This window comes from Opisthocomus hoazin, chromosome 4 (assembly GCF_030867145.1).
Source record: "Opisthocomus hoazin isolate bOpiHoa1 chromosome 4, bOpiHoa1.hap1, whole genome shotgun sequence".
Classification (NCBI taxonomy): domain Eukaryota; kingdom Metazoa; phylum Chordata; class Aves; order Opisthocomiformes; family Opisthocomidae; genus Opisthocomus; species Opisthocomus hoazin.
The window spans coordinates 39,359,224-39,374,931 of NC_134417.1; the positions used below are offsets into that span (position 1 = coordinate 39,359,224).

The 15,708-nt window shown below is 44.2% G+C and overlaps 1 protein-coding gene across 7 annotated transcripts in view; it reads right to left on the minus strand.

The window, feature by feature from the left end:
- Positions 1 to 15,708, minus strand: part of PDE1C (phosphodiesterase 1C) — a 383,698-nt gene that overhangs the window by 192,863 nt on the left and 175,127 nt on the right. For 2 of the 7 annotated variants that reach the window (XM_075418638.1, XM_075418636.1), the window contains exons 1-2: positions 14,337 to 14,459; positions 13,749 to 13,851 (exon numbers count right to left, since the gene is read on the minus strand). The exons of the other annotated variants lie outside the window; for them this stretch is intronic. In XM_075418638.1, the coding sequence (XP_075274753.1) occupies positions 13,749 to 13,849 (101 nt within the window). In that variant the 5' untranslated portion in view covers positions 13,850 to 13,851; positions 14,337 to 14,459. Of the gene's footprint in view, positions 1 to 13,748; positions 13,852 to 14,336; positions 14,460 to 15,708 lie in introns of those variants that run through there. 7 annotated transcript variants of the gene reach the window in all.

The following is a 15,708-nucleotide window of genomic DNA, read 5'->3' on the forward strand; positions in this document are numbered from 1 at the left end:
GACCCTGAACTACATGGGAACATAGTGAAATTATGAGAGGATGAGGCAGTCACTTGTGTTAAGTAGATTAGAAGAGTCTGCATGCTTTGAAGCATGGGCGGTGCAGGCACACAAAGACGAGAAATGTTCACAACTTGAAACAGGTACGATGATTTCAACAGAGACAATACAGTTGAGAGGCACAGCAGATTTACAGCTGAAAAAGGAGAGGAAAACATTCACATCTTGGAAACAAGAAGTACAGCTACAAAGTGGAAATGAAGCTTGCACTCAACTTGCAATCAGTAAATAACGTACATAAATAATTCAAGGTCAGAAAATATTCTCACTGATTTCGCCCAAGGAAACTGCTACTTTGATAAATTTTAGCTGTTCTGGCTGACCATTTGATTTCACCAGTCTAGCTACTGATTTTTCTAAACAGCTGGGCAAAAAAGAAACTTACAGCTTCATCTCCAAAATGGATTGCAGTCATCAGGACATACGAACAATCAATCAATGTCTCATGTGTTGCCTCTGCTTTGCTGCAACCTTTGGCCATGACAGGGCTCTTACCTGTGGCTTAACAACCACTTTCCCGCTTGGTCATTTGGGGTCTACTGTGTTTACTGAGTCCATGTGAAGCACAGCCAGAGAGGCAATGCATTTAAATTCTCCTTACAGAAAAGCCTCCATAATAGCACAGGCGGTGAGGAATTTCTTCTGCAGTACAGCTCAAGGTAGCTGTAATCCCTCCTCTACCTATTTAGCAAAAAGTGGACAGAGCCTGGAGGTGTTGCAGATGGGTTTTATAGATATGATCTGAGCAGACTGACATTATACTCTATGCTCTCATGAGAGCTGATAACCTGAAATTGCACTCGAGTCCTAACTCATTTGCTGTTCACATAGGCAGAGTGCTGGGCATCAACTCCCTAGCAAAGCAGGGATTCAGGTATGGGGAGGGGGAAGGACGAAGGGGGAAAGGGAGGTGGTAGGCAAGGAGTCGCTCTTGAGACTTGCTCCTGCAGATAATGAGGACACAACTGTCTTGACCTACCTGACACTACAAACTCGACCCATGGCATGATCTCATCTCCCAAGGCTACTGTGTAAATGCAGCCACCTGTTGACCTTGGGCACGACCCTACACAACTCTAATGCTTTTATTCAAGCAGTACCATGAGAGGTGTATTAGTCAAAGCTATTTTATTTTCTGCTGACATAAAGATGATCTATGATCAACTGATTTTGTTCAGCTTTATTTCAACCAAGGGCAATCATGGCTTGCTCAAACTTTGATAAACACCACTGGCTATCAGAAGAGGCAAGGTAACTGTAGTGTATCTTTCCATGGCACAGTATGTATATCAAATGAGGAGAAAAAGCAGCATGGGGAAAGTTTTCTTAATCGCTCTGCATTGAACACTGTATGTATAGGAAGGTTTTGAGCCAGACAGTCTGATGTACAAGGATCCGCAGGGAGCACTGGAAATCCTGCAGGGACAGCAGAGCGCTCCAGCTTCCTCACCAAACGAGGTTTTCAGTAAGGCCAATTCAGAAGGGCAAACTCACATTCAGTACTGGAACTGCCCTGTACTGGGCAATAGACTGGACTAGGATTTTAATGTGTTGGCATCTTAACTACAAAAAAAAAAAAAAATCGCAAATGTTGTTCTAAAGATTTCCTAAAATATTATTTCATGCATGTAGATTTTGCACAGAGCCAGTTCAATCAGTGAAATCTTGAGGTTCTTCCTCTAGATTTATTCAGTTTTCCATCACTCCTCATGTAAAACAAAACACAACCAAAACCATAAGCAAACAAAAACAACAAACAACTCTGCCAATTATAGTTGGTGTGGATTTAGCTGAAGAAAAATATGAAGTAAAAAGTAAAATGGGTCTGTTTCTGAAAATCTAACCCTTCGAAAAGAATACTATCTACTGCTCATTTTGCTTTTTCTTAGTACACAACAAGCAAATTCTCTTGTGCTTCACACACATCACATTCTCAAGAAAAATGCGTGCTCATAAAAATCCAGTTACAGGAAAGTACATTTCAGGAAAATAAACTCGTGAGGTCTGAAAAGAATATAGAGCAGTCCTCAGTATTCATGCTTAAAAAAAAAAAAAAAAAAAAAAGATTTTCTAATCACCATAGTGTATGATCTTCGCGTATGTACTATTTGAAAAATACACATCTACTTAGTTTGCCTGAGTGTTGCTTTCTAGCTGGCTGCTCCAGATGAGTTATGGAGAACATTTGGCTCTGAAATTAGTAAAGTGATGACCTGCAAAGTACAGGATGGGTGGTACTTCAACAAGCCTATTCCGTAGCCTCTCCCACTGGAAGAGATTGTGGCACTTGCCGCAAAATGGGATCAGAGGGGCTGGGCGGGAAGAATATCTCCCCACTGCTCTGAGCATAGATGTGCTTCACAGCGTGTTTACAGGGCAACACCGACCTCCGCAAGTGGGATGCCACTTCCTTGCTATTACAATGTCTCAATAAAGAGAGCACATACGCAACCTTTCCTGTGCGTTCTTTAGTTGTATCCTGTTCACTTCCCTAAGAAAAGAGCTGGTGAAAACGAGTCATAGCAACAACGAGTCTAAAAGGGAACAACAGTTCTTCTTGGAATAAGGTAAAGTAGAATTTTGCAGAGCACATATAGGGGCAATATTGATGTATCGCATATGCTGGAAGCCCGCAACACTGTTAAACTGGAATTCCATTCCCTCAGTAGCAAAAAGCTGTTAGGCCCTGGAATAAACAAGCATGCACAGATTAAAAAATTCTTTTAATCACTGCTTCTATGTAAAACATAGTCAGATTCTGCAGGAGCCAAACCGGCAGCTGTCCAGTTTGTTTCATGCAGGGTAGCCCTGTGATTAGTTACAGCATGCACAACGATGGGGAAGGGGGGAATGGTTCTTCAAACCCCGGATTAAGTATCAAGACAGGAAACATGGAATGGAATTACATCAGACCAGCCACATGCGCGAAGTCACCAAACAAATCTGCATGTAGCCCTAAGCTCTAGCAAATCTACCAGACTGCTGCTTGCTATTGTTTCCCCCTCCAACCTTCCTCCCCCCGAACACAACCCACCCTCTCTGTCTGCTAGTAGACAGCTGGTGTGACGCAGAATTTTAAATCTCATGGTTTTGTGCCAGGCCCTCTCCTGACTCCGAGTTACAGACTGAAACACTCAGATTACTGTTGAACAAGCCTAAACACGGGGCAAAAAAATCGCTGCACAAAGATGCAGTGTTCCCTTTCCAAAACAAGGTTCACTTTCCCATCCCCACCTCCCAACCACCCCCTCCTTCAGCACACTGGTAGCTTTTGAAAATTATTCAAGCCTTTTAGCAACACCACTTTGTGCAGCAAGTCAGGACTGCTATTGTCTTGACAGTGCTTCCTCATTAACAGACCAATTATTAAATGTCACTCTTAGGAAAAGGCAACTTTTAAACTTCTGGTGAAGAGCCGCTGCTCTTTCTCTGGGCTTCCCAGGACTCTGTGTTTCTCCAGGAGCAGGGATGTTAGAGAGGGGAGTCACCTGAACAACGATGGGCCTCTGGGATAGCCAGTGCAAGTCTGTTTTCAGAGGAAAAGTGGTTTCTTGGAGGCTCCCATCCTCAAAACTGCTGGTTGCAGAGGGGTTCAGCACCATCAGCAGACTGCCTGCTACTCTGCCAATGCTGTTTCTGTATCATTACAACATTATTCTCTGCAGAGAGTGAAGAAGGTTGCCCATCTTTCCCTCCTCCACTGCTGAGGCATGAACGACACAGTGTGCTGACAGACAGCTGGCCCCACCGAACTGGGCACGAGGGCAGAGGGAGGGAAGAGAGGAAGGAGGAGAGGGAGAGAGGGGGCAATGCCGCCCGCCGCCATCTGCAGCTCGGAAATGCTGCCCTGTGGTCTCAGCATGGGAATTCCTCGCCACACAGGGGGAAACTTTGGAGAGCGAACTGGGACGGATGGGTGGGTGGATGGGAACAGGCATCAAGCACGCATACAGAGAATGGAGGAGGCTGTGCGAGATTTCGATTCCTTAAGGCCCTACTCCATGCTGTCACCAGCTGTCTCACAGGCATCTAGATGCCACAGCAACCATGGGGCGCAAGGGGGGAGGCATCTTCAGAAGCCTCAGACGTAAAGATGTATTTAAATAAGCAAGTCCTGCCCTGTCCACATACTAGGTGCCATGGCTGCAACAGCAACTCTAGTTCTTAAAAGCTTGGCTGCTGTAAGGGAGGAGCCAAGTTCCCCTCCTCTGGCCCAGAAGAGGGGCAGATCTGCCTCCATAAGGTAAATAGGTAATTCAGAATGCAATCTGACGCTTGATAGATTGTGAGGCTAGGTGGGACCATTATGATAATTTACTCCAAGTTATTCAGAAAATTTGCATAACTCAGAAATTTCATTCTTCTCCATTTGCAAGAAGATCTCTTCACTGCAGTTGAGCTACTTAGAAACAGGTCTTCTAGAGATCGTTGCGCATTTATACAAAAGCTTTTCCCTTCAAAGTTATTTAAAGACTCTCTCTGTATAACACGAATGACTTCATCTACACATCCAGTCAAAACTGCACCCAAATTTATAGGCTCTCTGCACCTGGAATACTAGTGCAACTGCAGAAAGGAAAGACGACTGCCCAGAAAATGCTAATGGGAACACTGGGAGGGAGAATTATAACTGGTGTTACAACAAGAATGTGGTCAAGATACCAAAGAAAGTTCCCCCACCCTCTAAAGAAACAAAGCAATGGCCTCCTGAAGAAGAGACCCTCACTCGCCTGAACAAAGACATGCTCAGAAGGTGACACAGAAGCAGTGCTTTGTGCAGCATTTGTAACCAGAGAAGTTCTTGCAGCACCCAGGCTTTCCTTCAAGGTCTCCCGTTAGAATCTAAGCGAGGCCAAAAATGCTGTGCTACAAATTGGGCGGCATTTTCAAGTACCCTTAAAGGCAGCTCTTGTCCCTGTGATTTTTCAGCAAAACTTCAACTCCTAAATGCCTTAATGACTTGCATATGCGTTGTGCTATGAGCTATTTTAATCTAGAAATAAATAAATCTAACAAATGTTTACATGTAGGGACCTGAAGAACTCGCAGGACTATCTCCTTCCCCACCACCAACTTTTTTTTTTATTAAAAGCTCTCTCTGGTTCTCCTCTCCACCCTTTTTATGAGTCAGTATGCTCTTTCGTAGATGATCTCCCAACTCTCCCCTCGCAGTCTCAACCCCCACAGCTTCCTCTTCTTTCACTTTTCAAGCAAGCCTGCAAAACGAGATCTCTCCCATCTGACTGTAGCCGTCCCTGCTGCATCAATATGTGTATAGGAGCATATTTAAATTGTGTATTCAGACTCTCGGCTTAGCAGACACCAGTAACTGCTTACTGCTCGTGAATCCCAAAAAACCAGCTGCTCCACAGGAGGCATGGGAGGAAGTGTGATCTGAGCATCATTTACAGCAACCTTCTGAACTGCTCAGCCTTGCAAGGGGTTTATGCTCTACTTCTGCTCCTTTGCCCTTGGATGCTTGCTGTAGTTTGTGCCATGCGCTCTGCAGGGACTCCCTGCATGCCACAGCTATAGCTCAAGGGCTCTGCACAGTCTTAGCTGTTAAAAATTGCACAGATCTTATGTTTAATTTGTGCTAATCTTGGTGTTGAAATGAGATTTGCGCCAAGCCAGGATTCATGCTACAGATGGGTATTGTGCAACTTTCTGTCTTGGCTAGGAGTTATGTACATGAATAGTATCTGTCCCTAGGAGTGTAAGAAATCACTCCTAGAGTGATGACACAGACCTACTAATAGCCATTCAAAGTGTCACATTAATAACAAAATGACTCTACAGCTTGACAGATACAGAATAAAAGCATGAAACTTATCATGCATGTCTGTATGCATCTTGGTAACTAAACTGTCCGCTACATCTCTCTCTTGAAGAAAGATTATGACAATCCGCTCCCCCTGCATGCCTGAGCTCACATGGACTTCTCTATCCAGTGTCACCAATCACTAGGCATGGAGGTCCTCCCAAAGAAGGCAAGGAAGACTGCTGTGACATGAATTGGACCCCTTGGCAGAGACACAGCCTTTCAAACCTCTTCGTGACAGCCACGTAGAGCTATGGCTCTCTGAGAGCTCTGCACCTCGCTTCTTTGCCAGGAAAATTCAAAGATCCCCAACACAGACATCACCAATTTTTTAGAGGAATCCTGATTCCACTCCAGTCAACCAGCTGCATTTATTACAACCAGTTTCACCAGACTCTGAGCTGCACTGTTAATCTACTACAAAATTTTCAATCTAGTTTCTTTCTGTATATAATCAGACCTTCAAAATGAATCTGCTTTTCAAATACCCAAGATAACTGCAGACAGATTTTTGCAGAGGTCTGGAGCAGTACTGAGTCTTCTGGAGGAAGGACTATTGCTCAGCTACAATTCAAATTTAAGCACACAGTTGGGCTTAACGCTGTCAGAGAAAATTTTGCATCATCACAGGGCTAAACAACTTTTCTCAAGCCATGAATTACTTGGAAAACCTAGCTTTTCAAAGAAAACAAACATAAAAATGCTTCAAAGACCAGGAACTGGATTCTAATTTCACCCCCGCAAGCGCAGTGGTATCAATGAGGTCGTTCTTCCTGGTATTTACCACACAGCTCAGGAGATCAGAAACAGCCTTATGAATCCAAACAAGCCCTGCTAGAAAACCTCCGCTTCATCCAAATCCCCAGCGTTTTGAGAGCAATCCGCATCTGTAGAGGTATGTTGCACAGCTGCTATAGAGTTTTAATGGGTCAGCCCTAATATGCGAAGCTCAGTCTTCCCTCATCTACCACTCGGGATCAGAGTCAGACCATTTCTAGTACTTCCAAGAAGCTGAAGTGATTTTTTGATGGAACAAGACAAGAGTGAATGGAACAGGAAGATCTCACATGAATTGCAGAAGAAAAAGAAACACACTAAATAAAAATCCTTTCAAGGGCTGAGTTGGGTTTAATATAGTGTTTGAATCCACCAAAGGCTGGCAGATTAGGAGATGAGCTGGCCTCACAGACTTTAAAATGCACACACACATACGCAGCGGATTTTTCAGTGCTGTCTTCCATCAGGTTTTTTTTCTTCCTGTAAGGACTCCTATCCCGTCGAGACAGTTCTGAAAATGAGTTCCAGAAAGAGACCCTTAATTTCCCTTTGAGCTAAGGTTTAAAATCATCTTCCCCAAAATAACTTTTTTCATATCCTTGTTTTCTATGCAGGATTGCAAGCTTTATAGCAGTGAAAAGCACTGAATTTCATATTACAAAGGGAGCCCCCTTCTTCTACGACAGACTGTGGTCTTCTTTTTATGACTGCTGAAATAAATAATTGCTTTTTGGCCTGCAGGTGTGATTCGTTTGTACTACCTCCAGAAGAATAAAAGCTTTTTTATGATTATGGCAAAAACTAGAGAGTGTGTATTATTTCTTTGTCAACATTTTAGTATTAAACATGAAGCATTCTCTCTTTTGTTACCTACAGGATTCATCTATTAATTTAAGATTCAAATAAAAGTCAGTGGGTGGAACAAAGTAATGGAAGGACTGTGGCAAAATATATCAGTTTACTGAATTACTACACCTCCATACACCATACTTTTTAATTAACTTTTTCTCAAGTTGCTGTTCTGCTATTTATTAGAATATATTCTCTCCTCTGTTCATTTTTCAGTCATGAGATTTGGAGCTGGCAGCACTTCTGTTCGTCTTGCTCCTTCAAGGACTATACTGCAGGCAGTATAAAACAAGCTGTTACTGGTTAGTCTAATGCTAAAATTCAGCCCTTCTTCACACTACAGGGACAACAATGTTACGGATCAATGAGACCCCGACAAACCTTAAAACCAGTTGAGTCATTCATGCCCACAGAGTAGCTCACCCAAACTAAGAATCTGTAGGTCACACTGGAGCACTGTTGCCTCCAGCACGTCCCCAGCACCCACTCGCTAACCAGTGAGACCTTCTTAATCCTTCTAGGTATAGTGACAACTACGGGAAAAGTGAAATTCAGACCCAAGAGGCCTACAGAGAGGTTTCCTGACACGGTTCTCTGACAAATGAGCCCTGTCTACGCTCATTAGGAAAGGCAAACTAGAAACAGGGTGGCAGCAGCTGTGTTTAAATACAGTTGAAAGTGGCTCGGGTCTGCTCCCAGGGTGAACAGGGCTTCAGTTTAAACCTAGACCCTCAGGAGGTTCAGAAGGACTGAAACCAAGACCAAAGACAGCCCGAGTGCCTCTCTCACTGCAGGAAAGGAATCAGCATATTCATATTTTCCACTTGAAAACTGACTAATTTACACATTTCCTAACAAAGTGGTGCTTTCTGAGGGTCTTTTTTAACCTCTACTGTCTGCTGCCAGCTAAAATACTTGGGGACAAAGCCCACTGTGTAGAGCACACCTCTGAAACTGAAGGGAGCTTTCTGTTTTCCTGTTTACAACAGCCACATAAATGAAAAAGAAGTGGATCAGAATACTGTCACTGGCAGAACCAGTTGTTCTGTATGTGACATTCTTCAAATAAGGAAACCTAAAAATACCATAGAGTACATGCAGATAAGACAGGGAAACAGATAACTGAGCGGTGGCACTCTAACACTTGCCAAATTATCTTCAGTCATCAAGGCTCCATGTTTCCCTGTTGACTTCAGTTGCTGCTTCACCACTTATTTCACAAACAAATCTGAATATTACACATATGTTTGCATTGGGACCTCTTCATGGTCAATAGGATGCATGGTGCTTTGCAGAGGAAGCCGAAGAAATGCCTTAAGTGCTGAAATAGTGTTCCAGATCTTCAGCAAAACCATGAAGTTTTCAAAGACACTGATTTACATGTGTTTCTATCTTCTTCCCTTGCCACGTTTCTTTGACTAGTTCTACACTGACAGGTTTGAGCAGGAGAGTCCAAAAAATGAGGTCAAAGTCAAGCATCCCGTTTGAGCCACAGTTCAGAGATTGCTGCTGTTTGTAATTTCATCTTTGGCAGTATGAGGAAGTACTACACTGAGAATGGAGGGATTTATGTATTTGGCAATTTAACATTACAATCCCAGCTACTGGGAAGAAGGTTAAAGTCCATTTTCTCTTCTTCTGCAATGCTTAAAGCATTGCAGGGGCACCAGCAGATGCCAGTGATGCTGGTAATACTGTAATAGCAAGAAACCAAGGTTTTATTTTTCTGCATAAAAGCAACCAAAATCAAACTGAAAGTATATCCAAGCTGGGTCTTCAGCTGTCGTAAACTATCACATCTCTACCAAAACTAGCAAAGCTCTTTGGATATATGCCTCCGCATTCTTCAGTGCCATCAGCCACACCACCTAATCCTGCTGTACAAAAGGGCTACGTCGCTTTCTCTTTTCTTGAGAAATCAGGAGGTAACTGAAGCTTCTTCCTGGTGCTTTAAGGGTCCTAATTAGCAGATGGGAGTTCACAGGCCCACAGCTAGGGGTCCAAGTGCTAAAACAAGAACACCCAACACAGCCACCACTGCTCATAGCTCCCTAGGTAAACTGCCAGCTTGAAAAGCCACCACATAGATGTGTTTTGAATTGTCTTGTAATGAGTCCCACCCAACCTTAACCAATACGTTTTGCAGAGCAGAAGGTCCTGAGCTTAACAGAGTGAGTTATTAGCAATCATAGGAGAGTGGAGGGCAGACTCACAAGTAACTCCTGCATATACAGCTTCCAAGCCCAGAGCTGTATAAGGCAAGTCTGAATAAAAGACTGCCTTCTGGACAGGATCCATGGGGCGTGGAAGACAGAACAGATCAAGAGCCTCAAGACCCTTTCTTTGTCAGCAGCAGCTATTGAGAGCCATAAGCAAACAATCAACACGTCCTTAAGAAACAGTTTCTTGCAGGCTGAGCTTGTCAGCCTTCATGGGTGAGCACTGCTAGGGAATGGGAGGCAACTGTTCAAAGGCAGGCCCCATGTGAGGAAACAGACAGACGGTCCTGCAGCCCAGTGGCATGCGAGGAACCAGGCAGATCCACTCCTGAATTAAAAGACAGGCTCAGCAGGAGGGCATGCATACACCAGCAGTGCGTAGAGGCAGCTGGCAGCCCACCACCAGCACCCAGGGAGTGACTGTGCGTGTCTGCTTGTGGGGACAGGGAGGCATGGGGTGCTGTGGGGGGCACCAATCATGCCCAGCAGCACTCCTGGGAGGCAAGTGGCTCTCCGGCAGCCAAGGGGGGAAGCCCCATCTGAGATATCCCTGAAGGGATGTGAAGCTGCTCCAGTCTGATTCATTTATGATGACAAGGGAACTCAGAAGCGGGTCTGTTTCTGGGAGGTCCCTGCTGCAGGGAAAGCTGGTGCGTTCTTGTCCAGGGAAGACAGGACCTTGATGGCTGCACATCTGGTGGACGCAGCTGTTTTGCTGGAGTGAGCTCCTACAAGGAGAAATCCAGAATAAATCTCTCCCTGACATTCTAACATGACATAAAAAAAAAGGGCAAAAATTGTCAGTTCTCATCTTTCAAGATTTTCCCCAGAGAGTTTCATATACCTCTGATGGTACCTTTGCCCAGGAAACAGCTTATTCAGAAATCTTTCCTGAAAGTTTATTAATAATAAACCACTAAAAGATTCTTTTCTGAGCTGTGATTAAACTTAAATACCTAATAGGTCGTGTGTAAAAGACAACGTTTATTTCATAGATCTCTAGTTCGAGACACCCAAATACTTTGACACAGATGACTTACTGCCCAGTGAGGCAATTTATCATGCTCCCTTGAACCTGATAAAACATTATGGGTCCACTGACTTGACTCTCTTATAGATTGCTGCACAGAATCATTAAGCCATGAATATGTATATGTCAAGTAAAATATTTCAGTAATGTTATTGCATTAGTATTTTAGCTCATTCTAAAACAGCAAAAGGAATCTGTACATGGCCTAAGTACCATTGCCTCATACTGCTGTTCTTACAAAACAACCGGGCTGTGCTGACCAAGAAGCCGTGTGTTGGAGAGAGACATAAGGAAAACGAGAAGAAAATCATTCCACTCCACTCCAGAGGCAAATTCAGTATCTTGTCTGGCTCTTACAGCAACGTATGACTCATGTTGCAACAGACACCTGGCTTCAGCCTCACAAAAACCTGCCCTTTGCATGCTGTCCAAAAGACCTCCCTATTCCTTGAAAATACACACCCCATGTCCAAACTTCCAAAGGCCAGCCATCCTGTGGGACAGAACTGTGTGCCAGGCACACAGCAAAAAAGCCCTCGCCAGACTTGCTTACGCAGAAAACACACTACATTAGGGGAGTCTGAAAAGAGCCTCAGCTCACCCACCCCTTTGCAGACTTTGGGTTTCCACTCCCTTCAAACCAAGTAGGCTAAAATGGGGTGAAAATTAAAAGAGCCCCCTTTCCCACCCTCTGGAAAAGCCAGATGTTGCAAGAGGTGATGAATATTGGTTTGTCCACTGAGTCACTGTGGGTAAACACTCCAGCTGGCACTGGGGGTGGGAAAATAGGGAGGAAGGTACCAGAGTTGCCATGGGTGATGTCCTGCCAAGGAGATGTCCAACCCAATGATAAGCACCTGAGACTTTAAATCATCACAGCCCTTCTCATTTAAGAAAGGTGTCAAAATCAAATGACCTACCGGGGTATTTGCCCGCTGCAGACCACAACTCCCTGGGCAGTTTCAGAGTGCAGCGTGCTCTCTCTTGCTACCTGGATAACACCGCTCTGGTAGCACTGTTGTGCCTTTTAAATAATTCCTGTGTGATACGGCTGTCAGTGTACCAGAGGCAAGAGAGAGAGATGTGGGAGAAAGATGTCTTCTTAAGCAGTACTTGATCTCTGCAGGATGAAGCATCTTATTTAAGAGTTAATTAAGATGGCTGTGCACATCTAATTGTTCTTCTTACGCATATAGGCATGCATAAAAACAGACAAGAAAAACCATGAAACATGATGCCAAACCTCAATCTACAACCAGTTTGTCTGTGTGTGTATGCATGCGCTAAAAGCCTCAATATAATAACTGGGAACGGAAAATCTTCTACAGTCTTTAATTAGAGCAGAACACATTTCAGTTTTCATCTTGTGATCAAGAAATCTACCAAAAAAACACCAAAATCTATCTCCACTTTCGGGAAAGAAATCTTGAAACTCAGAAGGAGAAAGGGCGTGTTTGTTACACTCACACACACTGCCAACAGAGAGGGCTATACAGAAAAACAGCCTGAGGTTTAGTTCTTACATATCTAAAATAAGTCTTACAGTTTTGCCCAATTTCCAAAAGGCAGAAGAGATCAGAGCTTGAAGTACAATATGCAGACACTGCCTTGTACTAACAGCAGGAGAGATCCTGAACTACAATGCTGCTGAAGAATTATCTATGAACTTCAGGTGGAACCCGAATCAGCATGCTCCTGAACTCCGTATTAGACAGAAACTCAAGGACTCCTAACACTACAGCATGACACAGACTTGAAAATGAGAGGGTTTGTTTTGTGTGGCTGTTCTATTTGGAAGGCTTACAAGACAGCTGTCATCTACTTTGATTAAGTTCCTTCACAAAACACGCTTCCCGGAGTGATGCCTTGAAAGAAATACATATTCATGCACCTCTCTTAGGCTGCTTGGAGTCCCACAGAAGTTTTGGATATGCTTTACAAAATATGTTATCACTGCTCACACAAAATAACACTCAAAGAGCAACTCAAGCTTAACTTGGACCCATTTGTTTTCAGTTATTAGCCTACTCTTTTTACATTTTCTTGCTTCTGCTGTTTCCTAGCCTCCTTGCTCCCTTCCCTCCCCCTCTTTCCCTTGAGGGCTGAAATTTTAATAACTCTAACATGTGAGGCTGAAGAAAAAAACCCAAACAGTTCTGAACACAGGGAGGGATGCAGCTTAACGTGCAAATGTTCCTCTTTGCCTTGGCCAAAAACTGATGGGCAAATAAATAAATGCTGTGCTGCCAGTAATGGTTCTTATTGCTAGTAGACGGCATTTTACATACTGAGAACCTGAAAAAGATGCCAGACATTAACTCTAAATAAGCTATGCAAACTCTGCAGCCTATAAACTTTTACTTTTCTGCAGTGCCAAGTTCTTCTTTAAGCGCAAGTACTTTTATTCTACTCAGTAAAGATGGCAGCGTCCCATCATTTCATGGCAAGTCAGGCTTAATGCATAAATTAATAAACACAATCCAACCCATGTAACATGAATTTGCTGCCATTCCAAATGCTGTTAGAAATGTTTTCCAACTGTGCCTTCTCTGCCTATTTTGTCCTTATTAACCACATCAGTGCCAGAAATAGTGTACATTTACAGGGGGGAAAAAGTCTTCTGTATGTTGCATCTAAGGGTAAAATTACTGGAAACAGAGGATCCAAGTAAGTGCCATTCAGCCTATAAGAAAACTTTTCTAGTATAGCAGCTAAAGTAATTAGCATCTCAGTAACTGCGTATATCTTACAATGTCTCATTAATGACACTTCTTCATTCCCACTGGAAAATGTTCGTTCAATGTAACAAGCAGTTCAATTTAAGGAAGCAAATGCATCTTTTGCTAAGATCAAGTCACTGTATTCATGGAGAACAGGTGTGGAAACTCCTGGGAGATTTTGAAGGTACCGGCAAGAAAGGAAAAAGAAAGTGCTACAATAATTAGACAATGGGAGGAAACAGGAGCAGGATGTGAAAAAAAGTACTACTTACAAGCCTCGGAGACGAAGCCAGATTTTCTCTATCTGCTCCGGCTGTAGGTATTTCAAAGAGTTGCTCTCAAATTCTTCGATTTCCTTAGTCGGTGACTCCATAGCTGCAGGTTACCGCTTTGGTTAACGCTCGAGGAGGACGGACGCTGCCCCCCACACATGCAGACGCTCCACCTTTAACGCTGCCCGGGAGCAGCCAACATTTTTGGCAGCCACTTCTTCCCCCTCCCTGCGAGTGGGGACGCGTGGGCAGCCCGCGAACGCTCAGGTGCACACGGGGGGCAGCTACGCCAGCATGCCACCATCCTCGCGCTGACCAAGGGGATTAGAGGCTCAGCTCCAGATTGCAGATTTTTTCAGTTTTCCCCTTGTTTTGGTGTTCGGGGTTTTTTTTTATTCCACTCTAAACCAAGGATACAATCAGTAATACCAGCTGAGGGATCTTTATCAAGGAAGGAGTGGAGGAAAATCCCTTGCTGCCAACTGAGCTGTCTGCACGGCCAGCTGGGGTCCCAGCACACGAGTGGCAGCCCACCGTTCCTCCGCGCTCGCTCCCCCCGCTCTGGCGTTATTTCCCCCCCCTACTTACCAGCACTGCTGCCGACAGGCTCGAAACCTGACAGCTGAGCAAAAAGTCGTCTGTCAGCATAGCCCAGGCACGGCTTCTCTCTCTGCCTCCCTCTCTCCCGCACACGCACAAACACAGGCGCACGCGAGAGAACAGGCTATTGGAGAAAGGCTGGCTCTGATTAAAAACCCAACGAAGCCAAACCTTTTTTTTTTTTTTTTTTTTAAAAAAAAAAAGGAGGAGGAAGGGTAAATTACAGAAAGTGAGCGACTCACTCCTGGCAAACAGCCATCTGCTTCATTGCAGTCAGCCTGCTTTCCTGAGAGCGCAAAGTACAGCAAGGGCTGTAAGGCTTTGACTGGGGCAAAACCCACCTTTAAAATACATAAATCAGTAAAGCACCATTGCCTAACACCCGCTAAAACACAGCAGGGCAAGTCTATACACCAAAGAGCGATCAAACCCAACACGTTAGTCACGGATATGTCGATGCCTTTTGACAAGGACCACAAACAATACATTAAAGGAGAATACATTATTCATAATGCATGAGGCTTGAAACAGGACCTATGGATCAAACTCCAGAGGTTTGCACAGGGGAGGTTAAAACCCCAGTTCTGCAATAGGACTCCTGCCTCTGGGTCCCCTGGAGCACCCCTGTACGGACCCCAGGCAGGGCAGGGAACAAGGTATGGGGCATCCCTCTTTACACCGGCGGGGTTCCTGCTCTGGGCAGGGATTTCCTTCATCGCACTGACCCAATCAATCACCTCTCAGACTCTGCCATCTCTTTAGTTAAGGTTATTGATGTGCTGTATTCAGCCAAAAACACTAGAACAAAGGGAAAATAACTGTCAAAACGTTGTCCGAGCCCTAATGCATTTTGTCACGTCTCGCAAAAGTTGCCTCTTGAGAAGCAGAGCCTGCAACAGAGGAGCTCGCCACATGAGGGAAGACAGGCTCCAACGAAAGTATGCTTGCTGGTGACAACTTCCAACTCCAGTGGTGCAAGTCCACACGCCAACACTCCGAGTAGCTTGTGGACATGTGAAGAATACATTAATTAGCCTAATCAAGCAAGTCCCTGTTTAAAGGACTTCAATCAGTTCTTCATCATGTAACTTGACAAATCCAGCCAGGCAAAGTATAAACAGACCATCCTGCCTGCAGAGAGATTCTCCTACCCCATGGGAGAAAAATAAAATTGCAGTTTTATATTTCTGTACAAAATCAGTGTGGTTTCTGCTTTGGGACCTGTCATGTGCGAGAGGGCATGTAACTGGGCTCAGGCTCCAAAACTGTGCTGCTGAGTTTGTGCAACAATTTACCAATTCACTCTCTTGTTTCTGCATATTCAAGAGTGCTTTTCATACACAAGAAAACTAGAAGCCTT